Source organism: Cetorhinus maximus, chromosome 19 (genome assembly GCF_964194155.1).
Source record: "Cetorhinus maximus chromosome 19, sCetMax3.hap1.1, whole genome shotgun sequence".
In the NCBI taxonomy this organism is placed as follows: Eukaryota; Metazoa; Chordata; class Chondrichthyes; order Lamniformes; family Cetorhinidae; genus Cetorhinus; species Cetorhinus maximus.
The window spans coordinates 52,855,740-52,871,067 of record NC_135897.1 but is presented as its reverse complement, the minus strand read 5'-3'; the positions used below and the strand labels follow the sequence as shown (position 1 = coordinate 52,871,067).

At 40.0% G+C, this 15,328-nt stretch overlaps 1 protein-coding gene across 2 annotated transcripts in view; it reads right to left on the bottom strand.

The window, feature by feature from the left end:
- usp13 (ubiquitin specific peptidase 13) overlaps positions 1-15,328 on the bottom strand; it is a 105,904-nt gene that overhangs the window by 22,358 nt on the left and 68,218 nt on the right. For both annotated transcript variants that reach the window (XM_078563856.1, XM_078563857.1), the window contains exons 11-15: positions 11,261-11,386; positions 8,131-8,284; positions 6,980-7,154; positions 2,973-3,061; positions 1,839-1,961 (exon numbers count right to left, since the gene is read on the bottom strand). In XM_078563856.1, the coding sequence (XP_078419982.1) occupies positions 1,839-1,961; positions 2,973-3,061; positions 6,980-7,154; positions 8,131-8,284; positions 11,261-11,386 (667 nt within the window). The remainder of the gene's footprint in view (positions 1-1,838; positions 1,962-2,972; positions 3,062-6,979; positions 7,155-8,130; positions 8,285-11,260; positions 11,387-15,328) is intronic.

Sequence of the window (15,328 nt, the reverse complement as noted above, 5' to 3'; positions counted from 1 at the left end):
GGGAACTCTATCCCCAACTGTTGCATAAGCTCGGTTCTCCAGAAATTGGCATATTTTTCAGACAGACAGCCAGGACTTTGGCAGGCGAGGAGATGAGGAAAGCCTAACATAAGGTTCAGGCAGCAAACGACTCCAAAGTTTCCATCAGAAGATGCTTTAAATATAAAGCGACTAGCAGTACTGTACCTCAAATAATTAGTGTCCACTGAAACCATATTTCATTGTATTTCAAACATCTATGCCACCTCTTGATATCAGGTTTATTTCTTTGCTCTAAGTAAAGTGTTGCTCCTGCAAAAATCTTGGAAAAAATAAAAGTGTCTGTAGAATGAGTTTTAATACTGGTGTCACGGACAGATTTTATGGGCCTCCTTACTGCCTGTGAACATTGTGTTTTGTATGTGAGAGGTTTGTGTTTTCTTACCCTCAGAGTGATTGTCCAAATTTAAATAATTCCAGCAGTAAGTTTAAGAGTGAAGTTAAAAGTTAGTAAGGTTATTTGTTATCACACACTTGCCCCGGAGGTTTAAAAAAAGGCAATGTCTCACTCACTCGGCTTACCCACACTATCATGCGCACAAAGATTAAATACAGATGAGGGAAAAAGCAATAAAATTACAATTTATGATTGTCTCTGTCTCTTTCCTAGCAGGCCTGTAGTTTCTTAGATGAGTTGATGCTTTGGTTGAAGTGAAGGTCTTGTAAATCAGTAGATTTTCAATAAGCTGTGAAGCCTCTTGACTTTCCAGGAGGTTGTTTCTCAGGTGAACCTGAAGCTGGAATTGGGGGTGGAAAGTCTCTCTCCCGCTTTAAAGGTAGATTTTTTTATTACCTTGGCTGCTTAGTTAACCTGCAGGTGGTTTGATGACTGTCTGATAAAATCTGTCTGCAGAATAGCTTCCTGCTGCTTTAAAAGCAGGCAACAAAATGGCTGCCTCACCACGTGTTCTGTTACAAGTCCAAAGTCCTTTTCCAAATAAGGTGGGTCGCAGGGTTGATTATACATCCTGTGTGATGATTTACATACCTTGCAAGTTTGAGACAGCTAGTGTCTTTGTATCTGAATGACCCATTCAATTTTAAATTACCCTTTTGAATTAATTTCAGAAAAAGACATCGAGTCAACTTCAGTCTGGAAAGTTCTTTGTGTTCCCTCTCGAGACAAGGAAGTGTTTTAATCCACAAGACATGTCAGGTGATCCTCAGGAGGCCATCTTTTCGTAGTTTTTATGGTTTTTAAAAATATAAAGTATAGATGGAAAGCTCATAATATACTGGAACGTGACACTGGTTATAACAGATTTCTTTAAGATCAGATTTCTTTAAGATCAGTATCAGCTTTCTTAGCCCTAAATAATCAAGATCATTATATTTTTTGTTGATACCTGTGCTGTAGTTCCACATCTGGGTTTGAATCTTCTGTTGTCTTTTCTGTATTCATTAGTAGATTCTTCTTAAAAATAGAACTTATATTCATGGGAATGGTTTCATAGCACATTTAGTGTTCATCCATTTTCTAATATGCAGTTCCAGAATTGTTTTATCTTATAAAACCCAATACCTGTAAAACCTGCCCTTGGGATTAAGAATTTATTGCAATTTTTAACGTGATGAAATTGAATTCAAATGTCACCTGTCAAGCCTTCTTTATATTACAAGAGTAAAGAAAAACATTACATCAAATTGTTTTAGTTGGTACTGTGTTTTGTCCAAGATGATAATAATCCTTGCTGCAAAAATGCATGTAAATCTCTTTCACAAAAATGTAAATAAATTATAAAACATGAGAAAACATTTGCTATTAGAAGGATTTAAAAAGTTGTTATAGAATGAGTTACCTTCGGGTCGATCAGGCATGATGATGGGTGGGGAAATATCAGGAAGTTCCTCTTCTCCTGGCTGTAAACCTGTTGCTCTCAGGTGGGAGACATCTAGGAGATCTGGCATATCTATGGAGACATCTGAAGCACAATATAGAGAGCTACTGTTGTGGTGTGATTTTAAAAATATATTCGTTCATGGGATGTGGCGTCGCTGGCTTGGCCAGCATTTATTGCCCATCCCTAACTGTACTTGTTCAGGCAACGTTTAAGAGTCAACCACATTGCTGTGGGTCTGAAGTCACATGTAGGCCAGACCAGGTAAGGACAGATTTCCTTCCCTAAAGGGCATCAGTGAACCAGATAGGTTTTTACGACAATCGATATGCTTTATGATATGCTTTATGGGGTAAATGATTTGAAAGAACCAGTCATTTTGTTCAAGTTCAAGTGAACTAAATAGCAACAACTAACAATAGTTGGTGGTTAAAACCAGAATATTTCACTTTTCTTCCTGGTGGCAACGCGTGAAAGACAGCACAGTCATATGTGGTTATCACTGTTGTTAAATTATATTCTAAACAGATGTAAAAAGGTCTATTTTCCTGATTCTTTTTATAATTTGATATGCATTTTATATATAGGTGCCACTGTCACCTAACGCATCTATATAAATGTGATCACAGGTTAATGCAGTAGAACTTAAATTCTATAATCTTAACTTACTGTGCTTTAAGTTAGTCTCGGTAATGGTGACCATGAAACAGGTTGCCATAAAAGCCCATCTGGTTTAACATCCTTTCGGGAAAGAAATCTGCTGTCCTTACTTGATCTGGCCTATATGTGACTCCAGACCCACAGCAATGTGGTTGATTCTTAAATGTCCTCCGAAATGGCCCAGCAAGCCATTCACCTCCAGGGCAGGAGGATAGTGAAAGCAATTGTAATGGTCTTTACTTTCTTATGATAGAGATCACCTCTTAATGCAAACCAAGACTGAACCTAGGACCTTCCAGTACTACAATATGCAGTATGTTCATCCACTTAGCTATCAGGGCAGCTCCACTGTGATATTCCTTTAAGTACAAAATCAATATCTTCATAAAAATATAACTGGACTGTTCTAAATATTACAGATTTCTGGGAGCTTACCTAGTTTCTTTGGTACCCAGTCTATACCGAAAGTAAATTTCTTTATTTGAATAACCAAATATTCAGGAAATGAAGCAAAGTGGATTGTTCTGTAAATTAAAAAAAATACTTTTCAGTTTTAAATCTCATCACAGGTTAACATATTTTTAAAGTCACTTAATGCTGTTAAACAAAATTTTATGACATTTTTTACAGAAATTTGAATGTCATATTTGTAACCAAAATTTCCTATTTTGTACAAGCCATGAACCTGATGCTGTGAAACTCCAATTTTTACCCAAATTTAAAAAGAGATAAGTGAAATAATGTACAGAACGTCAGGCTAAAGTAAACTGTTAAAAACTTAACACTGAAGTGCAGCCTACAATAATTTGTTTTGGTTTCACACATGCTCACAGCAGCAGCTTCTGTTTTATGAAGCTGATCCACCTTAAATGAAATTAAAGATACCAAGTGCATTCACCATCATTACCCATTTGAAACTGACTGGAACCTAAGGATTTAGCACATGGGCAGATTAATGTAGAAAGCCTGAGCTAACGTAGAAACCTTCCTGGTCCAAGTAGGTCAATCTTCATTGGCTAAACATGCTTAATTACGACACAGGCCCTAATAAAATACTTCAGAGCAAAGCTGGTGGAGGTTTCAACATTTCAATGACCACATGTTTGTCTACAAGACAAACATGGAGACAAATATATCTCCAGGGAAAAAATTATATGGTAAATTGAGATAAACATAAAAAGGTGAAAACAAATAATTGCATCTGAAGAACAAAAGCTGTAAGAGAAAACTATCAGCATGTCATTATAAATTACTCCTTTTACTCCTCTAATCCTCTATCTTTCAGGTAGATACAGGTGTATTAAAGTATGTCCTCATAAGTTATCATTCTCAATTTGTAAACCAAACTATGTCCGCCAAACTATCCAAGTCAGTGGTCATCACCACACACACACACACACCAGTGATATAGATTTTTAATAAACATTACAAAGGGCCCTCCTCCCAAAAGAGTACCTGCGTTCAGACATATAACGCTGGTATAGTAGTAGTTTCCTAAACTGTGACCTCATACTGCTGAAGTTATTTTCAGTGTCAATATTTATGTATGCCATTGTTTTGTACTGAACTGGCAGCTTTATCTTCAGAGTGCATCCACAGAGGAAGTGCCTTACCTCTGGATGTCAAGGAAATTTAAAAGACCAAAGTCAGATGCATTTTATTCTTAATCTGGCTTGTATATTTCTGGAGAAAAATATGGAGAAAGCTGTTCAAAGAGATTTATGCTCACCACAAGAACAAGAACACAAAAACAACTTGCTGCCTTCTCCTGGCAGTTATTTCTTTCCATGTTGCTTTCCCTCAGCAAAAGAAGAGACGCACTATTCCACAACAGACAGAAAGGTCCCAATATTAATAGGGAGGCGGGTGGCAAAGTTTAGTGACAATTTCGATGAATTTAATGGTGCGACCTGATTACAATTTTTGGAACCCGTTTTCTGGCCACAGCCAACTAGATTGTGAAATTAGCTGTTTGCCGGGTGGCTAGGTCTGCCCCACCAGGCTGCAGCCAGGGAGAAAACAGGAGGGAGGGAGAGATTGTGGGTCAGGGAGGCACCATAGAGATCACAGGCCAGGAAGAAAGTTGGTGCGGGTGAGGATGGAAAGAATACAGGAAATGCAAAGAGAATGCTGAGGTGGTCGGTGTATAAAATAATTACTGGCATTCTACAAAAATGTTGCGGTGATAAAATAGAGATAATTATGTTTATAGTTATAAAGGGGGTGTGAAACCAATCACAGTGGGGGAGTGGAGAACATCAGATTACGAGCTGTGGGTGGATCATTCAGGAGGTTAACAAGGTAGCTTGGCAGGCCCGGGGCAGGGGAAACACTCCTCCTATTCCAGGCCCACTGAGAGTGCTGGTAAGGCACTTAGCCACTCCATGTAGCCTCCCTTAAGCTGCTGAGATTCCTGAGGCCCAGGAAAGTTGACAAGTCAGTTTTAAAGCTGAAATCCAGATAAAGGGACACATTTTGCTGTCCCAACGCTGGGCAAACCCACATCGGGCAGCCGAAAACTTAGGCGGGGTGGACCATAAATTTAAATTTCCCATCTGATCCCTGCAGGCCAGCATTTTGGCTGGTGCAGAATGACCTGACGTGCACTCAAAGTGACATCAAGTACAATTTTTCAAACGCCTGTCTCAATTTTGAATTTCCCAGAGTTTCAGATCTTCAGCAAATTGGGTGTATTCCTGAAGCCTGTGTGCAACACGCTAGGTCAGTCAGTTCCTGAACCTTGAGGGAAGCCTGTTGTGGAGTTGTCAACCTTTAATAGCTAAATTTAAAAGATGTTGCCAACTTCACATGCAATAATTATTGCTGCTTGATAAGTATGTTTTGAATGCAGTGATTGATCATAGCGCTCTGTCCTTAAAATGTAAGTGACCATTAAACTGACCAACATTGTGTAAGTGTTCAGATGCATTAGGGTATTTTCTTCAGTGGATAAAGGGCTCTTATGCATTCAAAAGTATTGAGAATTAGATATTAATGTGTCATCTGGATCTTGTGCTTTGATTTTTACATTTATTTATCATTTGTTGAGCCTTTGAAAAATCTGAACAGTTGGTTAGTAACCTCTTTAGTCAATTTCAAAGGCTCTATAGTATTCAGCTCTGGAAGGTTTGCTTATACAGTTGTGCAATGGAATTTCATTATGAATATTTGGGCTGAGTTTTAAACCCCAGTAATAGATTCTGCAGGGGTTGTTAACAGAGCTGTCAAGGGGACTGAGTTATGCTTGTTTGACGTTTTATGACCATTTAAATGGATTATGTTTGTTTGAAGTGGTTTTCGAATGGCTGTTTATTTATTTTCACTGATTTATGAGCATTTAAGAGGGGTAAGTTTTTTTCAAGTAGAGTTTGAATAGCTGTGTGTTGGACTGGCAGTTTTATAAGTTCTGAAGAGGAGCAATTCTTTTCAAGTGGAGTTTGAATGGATGATTGTTTATTTTGGTGATTTCATGAGCACTTCAAAGACTTATCAGTTTTATTACATGGCTCAGGGGTTCTGTCCATGGTGGATACTGGGGAAGTGGATATGGAGGATGTATGATGGGGGGATATGAAGGGTGCATGGGGAAGGCATGAAGGATACATGGAGGGCATGGAGGGGGAATGGGGGTAGGAAGGGGGCAAGGGTGATATGAGGGGGCATGGATGGGACATGGGGGGCCTAACAGTCATGAATAGAACTGGGCCAACATCTCAGTGAACAGAGGTGGGCCTTCTAACCTACTGGCCTTGGCATTCCCCCGCCTCCATCCCCATCTCTGATCTTTCTCTGGAGGCAGCGACCCCAAGTCCAGCTCAACCCTGACTCCCCGGGGGGAATCTTGCAGGTGCTTGCAGGTTTATACAGAAGGCGGGAATGTAGCCCAGGAAAATAGCCCAACACATGATTCCCGACTCAAAAGGGAAAATCTGGCCCAGAATCTTAGGCACACGGTCTCATTAAAATATTTAAATGAGGGATCCATTTCACGAGAGCAGGCTGGTTGCCCACCCCTGCCCTGCCTCTATTAAAACTGGAACTGGAGTCGTTCATGTTTGAATTTTTTTACAATGGGCTCCCACCTGACCCAAACCCAACTGTTTTTAGGGGCCAAAATTACACCAAAGTCTTAGTTCTCCTCGCTTTCTGGAAGAAACATTTCTTCTGGACAAACAACGCTAGGGGTTATTTTTCATTTGCAAGTAATTACACAGGTAAGAGGAACAATACCTATGACCTTCATCAATACTGTGTTACAGTCAAACCAGTCTGTGAGAACTGCGTGATAAAGAATTATCTGTTGGATATGAACTGGAAAATATATTTACATTGTTCACGTACAAGTATGACCAGTGACTGTTTCGTTGCATTGCCTTCGGCATAGCAGATCTGCTGCTTCATAAATGAGAACCAATAGTAAAACCTACCAACAGCCAACTTACTTTATTGCTGCCGACTTTGCTTGGAGTGCACTGCTCCAGAAGTCAATGACGTTTTCTGGCTCTTGAAAAGCTTGAAGACAGGCACTGAATGGAACCTTGGCACGGACAACTTCTCGTAAAGTCCTCTTTGCTATCTCAGCCTCTCTCCTCCGCATTTCATATGCCAGAAGTTCCTCTGGGGAACAGCATTATGACTCTTTTAAATTGTACTGAAAAATTATAAACTATAAAACATTCACAGATAATGTTATTTAATACTTACATAATAACTAGAGGTATCCCCCTTAGAATTAAGGATTTAGTCTGAAGCACTTCTAATGTCATCCAATTCCATGAGCATAAACGAGTTTCAAGATAAGCTCTCTCAAAGTTGTGCACCTTCAGCTATAATAATAAACTATTGTACCATTCTGCATGTATGCACGTAGGAAATACTGTGACTGTATGATGTTTTCTGCCACAACTGGATCTTTGTAGTATAAAGTCATGACCAGCAGTGGCCCGCTTTGTTAAGGTGTTTTGAATTACAGAAGGGGTACGACAATTGTTGTGTTCTTGTTCCTCCACATTGAGTGGAGGATGTTAGTTGGGCTGTGAGAGGAGGAGCCCAGTACTGCCCACAGGGAAACAGGCAAAATGTACTGGCATAAAGGAAAGTCACTGGTGCGGTTTTTGCAATTCTTTCAGTGGTCAGTTATGGAATAGCATGAATTCAAGTTATGGAGCCACTGAACATGATTAATCCCATCGTCATCCCACAATCAGTACACAAGATGACTACATTACACAATACAGTATTCTGCAGTTCTGTTTAGTCTAAGACAAGTTATTGCACAGACATAAATAAAGCAATTCTTCATATTTGCTATCATGCTCAGAAATCAGACCTACGTTAAAAAATGTTCATATAAAAAAAATCAATTTGAAGCTTTATTTCAAATTTATTCCAGTTTTAAATCATTATATGTCTTCTTAAAAAAAAATAACCAAAATAATATTGTTCCAGATTTTTTCAAAAACAAAACGTAACAGTTAGTAAATTCTTCAGCACATATGAGTTCAGTGAGTAGGGAACCCTTCAATTGTTTACAGTCCCTCTAGTTTACCTATGGGGTCCCCTAAGCTTGTCATAAGCATCAGGATATATATACCTTTGTTACTAGCAGCCTCTAGGACAACAGGAAGTTGCATGATATAGTCGACTCTCTGTTTGTACTTGACTTTCCTGGACTGGCAACACTGGACCCGGTCTTCTACCATAAAACGAAAGACTTCACTGGGATCATCTGAGCCATTGCTGTTTCTCTAGGATGCACAGGAGTTCATAAGACCATTGAATTAAGAAGCTTATTTTCTCAAGAGTCAGCAGCGCATCTAAATGGAAGGAGATTCTTAATCCAACTTTACAGATTTTTTTTTTAAAGTAGAATTATAGAATCTTACAGCACAGGAGGCCGTTCAGTCCATCATGCTGTGCCAGCTTTGAAAGAGCTGTCCAATTTAGTTCTACATCTCAGCTTTTTCCCCATGATCCTGCAAATTAGTCCTTTTCAAATACATGTTAAATCCTCTTTTGAATTTTCCTATGGAATCTGTTTCCACCACCCCTCCAGATTTTAACCTACTCTGGAATTAAAGTCTCCTAATTTCCCCTCTAATTCTTTTGCTAATTACTTTACACCTATGACTACTGATTACTAGCCCATCTGCCAAAGGAAACAATTTCTTCCTACTTCCTCTATGAAAATACTCAATTTTGAATATCTCTATTAGGCTTCTGGTAAACTTTCTCTGCTCTCAGGAGAACAATCCCAGCTTCTCTAATCTCTCCACATAACTAAATTTCTTCCTTCCTGGTAACATCCTGGTAAACCTTTTCTGCAGCCTCTCCAAGGCTTTGACATCCTTCTGAAAATGTGGTTCCCAGAACTGTACACGTTAGTTAAACTAAGGTCTAGCACTTGATTTGTAAATGATTTCCTTCTTTTTAAGAAGTGAAGTATCTCATCTGCTTCCTTAACTACATTGTCAACTCACTACCTTCAAACATTTATGAATATGCATTCCCGCAACCCCAAGTCCCTTTGTTCTTGGCATCCCCTTCAAAATAGCACTATTTAGATTTTAAACAAAAACAGAAAATGCTGGAAAAACCCAGCGAGTCTAACAGCATCTGTGGAGAGAAAGACAGAGTTAACGTTTCGAATCCTTATGACTCTTCTTCATACGGACTCGAAATGTTAACTCTGTCTTTCTCTCCACAGATGCTGTTAGACTTGCTGGGTTTTTCCAGCATTTTCTGTTCTTGTTTCAGATTTCCAGATTTCACAATATTTTGCTTTTATCTTAGCCATTTAGATTTTACTGCTTTCCCTTGTGTTCCTCCCAAAGTACATCATTTCTGACTTATTCACATTACATCTACCACGTCTCTTCCCACTTCATCAGTCTGTCTACGTTCTCCTGAAGTCTTCTACTAGGTTGCCAAGTTTTGGATCATCTGCAAATTTAAAATTGTATTCCTTATACTCAAGTCCAGGTCATTTATACATAACAAAAAAAAAACTCATTCACTCTTCCACTCTGCTCTTTGACTCACCCCCCACTAGTCCTCCCTTGGTCTCACCCCACCCCTGTGCCCAGCCTTGGCACAACTTGTGCTACAGGCAACCAATATCTCTCAGTGACAGTGTAAAAATAAGGCAAAAGCAGTATCTACTGACTTCAATGTCCAGGAAGAAGTCTACCTTTACCAAGTGCACACCACTTATGTGAACATTCTAAATTCCTGCTAGTGGGGCACTTAATTTGGAAGGGGAGCAAGATTCTGGTGTGTTGGCCTTTCAATGAGCATTCATGAGATGCAAATGGGTTCCCAAACATAATTCTGTGGGACACCTGACCTGCCTTTAAACCGCCATGAAAGTCAGAAGAACAAGATTCCAAACTAATTTCCCACCGTAGGGAAACTGATTTTTGGCCTCCTGCCAAATGTTGCTTCCCCACCTGCCACAATTCCCACTGCAGGCAGGAACAGATGATTTTGCTCTCTCTCTCTCTCTTATACCTACGACAAGTACGTTCCCGAGTTACCACCACTCATTTAATGTGCTTCTATTTTACAAATAAGCTGTTATGCGGTACTATATCAAATCCCTTTTGAAAGTCCATCTCTGCAACAACTCACTTTCTTTGATTAACCCTCTCTGTTACTTCATCAAAGAACTCAATCAGATTAATCAGCCTTTAATGAATCTCCATTGGTTGCCCTAATTAATCCATGCTTCTCCAATTAAATTTATTGGTAAATATTTAGATTCACTTCTTTAAAAAAAACTGTTTAGATTAATATTTCGGAGAACAACATTTTATCTGCCAAACAGAAGACAGAATGGTAAGACTGAAAAACCAATATTGCAATGGTGTGAAGTTATTCCCAGAATATATGCAGACAAGCAGGTTAAATTTTTGAAAGACAGCCCAAGATACTTATGCCATTTTATATCACATGAGAGCCTTGAAGAACTCAAGTGTGGCAACTGAAACGTGTTTGTTTTATTCAAATGGATTTGTCTTTATTGTGCATTTATATGGTCTATAAAACATTAGGGTATAATTGTTCTTTCTTTTTAAAGAAAATAATGCTGTTTATTCTTCAAAATAGTTTACATCTTATCCAAGTGGTGTGTTCCATTTCAATTACATGTTGTGTCCAAGATCAAGGGGCATGCTTTGAAGGTTAATTTTAAATCAAAATGCTTTTCATTTGAATGTTTTTCCAAGAAATGTTGGAAGATCACAATAAGGAGCTGAAAGCCCAATAAAAACAATGTGGAACAGATGAACCACACTTTATATGAGATTGGAAGTTTGTTTGAGCTCCAGTTTCCAGAAGATTTAATGGAACAAAGGTTCAAGACTGAATTACCGAATGGAAACTGAACTAAAAGCAGTGGTGCATTACAGATAAAGTTGACATTATTTGTTCTGATAAAGATTAATATCGGACTTGAAACATTAACTCTGTTTCTCTCTTCACAGATGCTGCCAGACCTGCTGACTTTTTCCAGCATTTTCTGTTCTTATTCCAGATTGCCAGCATCCGCTGTATTTTGCTATTATATTATTGACATTATGTTACCCAGTAACAGATCCTATTCTTTCTTTGTTTAATACAGCAATCCATCAGGAAGAGAGCTGGGAGCATCCATATCAAACCTACTAGAATCAATGTTTGAAACTGAGGAAAGGACAAGTTATTGTTACCAGTTAGTGACTTACAGTTACAAGGTTGATCAAGTGCATGAAGAATTCTAGCGCATCCTGCTGTCGATTTGATGAAAATTCTGGATGTCCTTTTCCAACTAAAGCTTTAAACATTCTGGGCATCATCCCTTGTGGGTGAGGCTGCAATTAAGAAAACAGTGTCAAAAACTTGTTATTTTATCAAATTTCAGCAGCATGAAACAAAGGAAGGTAAATGAGTGGAGATACAGATCAGCCATAATCTAACTGAATGGTGGAAGAGGCTCAGGTGGTTGAATGGCTTACACCTGTTCCTACATTCCTGTGATACTTCAGTGCAGTAGATTGAGACTCAAGCACCTGAACTGCCTTGCCTACTGGTCGATCGTTGTCTAAACCTTAGTCATTTACATATTAAGAATGGGCTTTAACATTTACCTCCACAAAAGGAATGCAAAAATATGTATACATTATTTCTGACTTTTTTCCTTCAATGCAAGGGTCTCATCATTTTATGGGCACATAGGTTCAAGGTCCACCATCGCAGCTGGTAGAATTTGAATTCAATGAATAAATCTGGAATTGAAAGTTAGCCTCAGTAACGTTGACCATGAAACGATCATCGATTGTTGTAAAAATCAATCTGGTTTACGAATGTCCTTAATGGGAGGAAATTTGCCGTCCTTACCCGGTCTGGCCTACATGTGACTCCAGACCCACAATGGTTGACACAAAAACAAAAAGTGCTGGAAAAACTCAGCAGGTCTGACAGCACCTGTGGAGAGAAAGACAGAGTTAACGTTTTGAGTCCATTTGACTCTTCTCAGAGCTCTGAAGAGTCATACAAACTCAAAACGTTAACTCTGTCTTTCTCTCCACAGATGCTGTCAGGCCTGCTGAGTTTCTCCAGCACTTTTTGTTTTTGTTTCAGATTACCAGAGTCCGCAGTATTTTGCCTTTATCACAATGGTTGACTCTTAACTGCCCTCTGAAAGGGCCTAGCAAGCCGCTCAAGGGCAATTAGGGATGGGGAACAAATGCTGAGCTTGCCAGTGATGTCCACATCCCAAGAATGAATAAAGGAAATAAAAATACACCATTTTTCATTGCAAGAGGAGCAGTAGTCCACCTGATCCCTTCCAGGCCTCTGCCATTGTCAATTCAAATTTGACAACCAAATGATGTGAAGAGATGTGAGGCCACATTAATTTCTTGTTGCATCTCCTTCCCTACATTCAGCACTTCCTCCTGATTAGAACCTCACTCCTTGTTGAACTGTGGTCATAAATCTGCAGTTTTTCACTCCAAAGAAATGGCAGGACATGTTCAAGTTCTACATGTTCAGACTGAAGTAGAGTACAAATTTAAATCAGTAATGCAGTATCAGTGAGAGCAACAGCAACTGTTTTTGATGTAACATAATAGTGCAGCAACCTGACAAGGCCCTGACCAAAGGCTCTATGACTGAAGGCATAGACATTGGATTTGGCACAAATCAGAGCCAAAAGATGGAAAGAAATGGAAACAGGAGTGGAACAATTAAGCACGAACAAGTAAAATCAGAAAAAGAAACAAGAGAGCAAGAGAAAAATAGGAACAGAGTGAATTAGGTGATTTTCACCTGGGCAGACATTGGGGGAAGAATTTTGGGGCCAGCAAGCGGAGGCAGGGCCCACTCACCGACGCATAAAATGAAGCACGGTGACATCGGGCGTGCATCCCAAGGTCATCGCGCGTCAATTAGATTGTTAGTTTTGCGGGCATGCAGCCGAGTTCGCTACATGCCTGCTGAACTGTCAAAGGCCTATTAAGGCCCTTAGGAAAGTAATTAAAGTTGTTAAGAATGCTGCCCGTCCAATCTTAAGGTTGGCGGGCAGGTGAAGAGCTCAGGCGGCTTTCACATTTTTCATGAAACCTCATCCCCGGGCAAGATGAGGTTTCATGAAGGGTTTATTAATTAAATTAAAAATTTTGAAAAAATTCATTGACATGTCCCAGCTCATGTGACACTGTCACATGAGGGCATGTCTTAAAATATTTTCTTTTCTTCATTTAAATTTTTAAACCTTCAACTAATCTCCGAGGCATCTCTGTGCCTCAGGGAGATTTCTGCACTCTTTCGCGCACATACGTGAAAGAGCGCACTCCCGACTCAGGGAATCCAACCCCACCCCCCACCGCACAGGGAGCACTCAGCGCTTCTGGGTGCGCGTCATGCTGGGCGGGCCTTAATTGGCCCACCCACGTAAAATGGCAACGCGCCGATCGGGTTCACACCCGCCCCCACACAACCCCCCCGATGGGGGGAAATTTCTGCCCTGGGTGTGTAATGACAGGGTCTACACTACAATGGCAGGGGTTACACTACAATGATAGGGTCTACACTACAATGGCAGGGTCTACACTACACCATGGGGCCCTTCTCATTTTCATGGTCAGGGCTCATTTAACTATTTTGGGCGAGTTGCCAGTAACTCGCTGGGTGGCGGAAGAGGTCAAGAGAATCTAATGACTCTTCCGTGGTGTGGGTCCTGATATTGATTAGTTGGCAGTGGCCCGAAGGATTTTTGTGAAGTTAGGAGGAGCACTTGTTATCCTCTTGATCCCACAAAACCTATTCTAAAAATTCTGTGCTTTTTGCTGAGCAACCTCAAGCTTGCCTTTTAAAGGCTGCTGGTTATGCCACCTGGTGTGTTGTACCAACAGGCGGAGCTTGCACACAGCATATCTTACCATTGGTACACAAAAAAAATGACACAGGGTGCTACACAGTGTGGCATAGGACCCTCATTTTGGGTGAGAGCACTGACTGCCCATTTCAAGGCTCACCAGAAAATCACATCAGGTGAACCTCAGGCTGCTAATAAGCAGGCAATTTATTTTTCAGTTTTCAACTACCAACTGTCACATCTTCCATAATTAACGGGCCAAGCTTGAAAAAGGTTTCAATCGCCTGCATAATGCAGCATTTTATTGTGATATGCAGCTGATGTCGCCTGTAACAGCCTGAGAGAATTCAGTGGCAAGAAAATTCAGGGCTGAAGGTTACCTTGAGAGCCATTGACTAAGCATGCACCCCCCCCTCCCAACCCACCCCTGCTCCAACAAGCAGCAAGTCCTATTCCAGGAACACTGTTGTAACTCTGGAGAACACAACTTCACCCTGAACCGCTCCACAGAGATTCAAAAAGGCTACTCTTGGTCTCTGGAGCCTATGCGCTGGGGATGGCTTCCCCATTACATGCTGCCTTCTGAGTGACCCAGCCCCAGGTGGTGCTGGCGATTGCTCATCCAAATGTTCCTCCCTTTCATACACCTTCAGTAGCTCTTACTCACTAATCCTGCTGGGTCCAACAGGGTGGGGTTCAATTTTAGATTAAAATGCTAAGCAGGTCTGGACAATGGACATTACTTTTACATCTAACTTAGTCTGAACGGAAAAATATTCACATTAATATGACAACTGGTGTGAATGGTTGAGGAATGCTGCACCAAATAATCAAACATGATTTTAAATGCCTGCATGCACAGCTCCCTGAGGTGGGTAGCATTAAAATTAAGGCTTAAGTCTTTAAACAGAATTAAACCTAAACAAAATATAAAAAAGAAAATCAAACACGACGCTCCCAGAAGAAATTATAATGTAATTAACCATCCAGTGTTTGAACAGACACGTGAAGCATTAAATTTTACGAATCATTTGCAAGTCAAATTCATTCAAATTGGGACCATCTGGCTGCCCTAGCTGTTACTGCTGACACATTTGCTATGCCTCATTTGCATAAATAAACCAGGCTGTAGTTGTGCCTGTGATGTATTGGAAAATAACCTTTGCATTTGTTGCACATCTTTGGTATTCGATTTAGAACTACAGGACAGGATTTAATCCAGGAGAACGAAATCATTAGTATAGATATTCTGAAACATTACTGCACTAATCCGAACTGTTATCCATTCATTACATTGATTAAATTACAGTTTTATTCAACTCAAGCATGGCAATAACCACTAACTTCAGTTTCTTGTTAAATGTGCCATTATTGTAAACAAAGTTTGGTACCCTAATTTAAAGCACCTCAAAATTACAATGCAAGGCCCATAGTC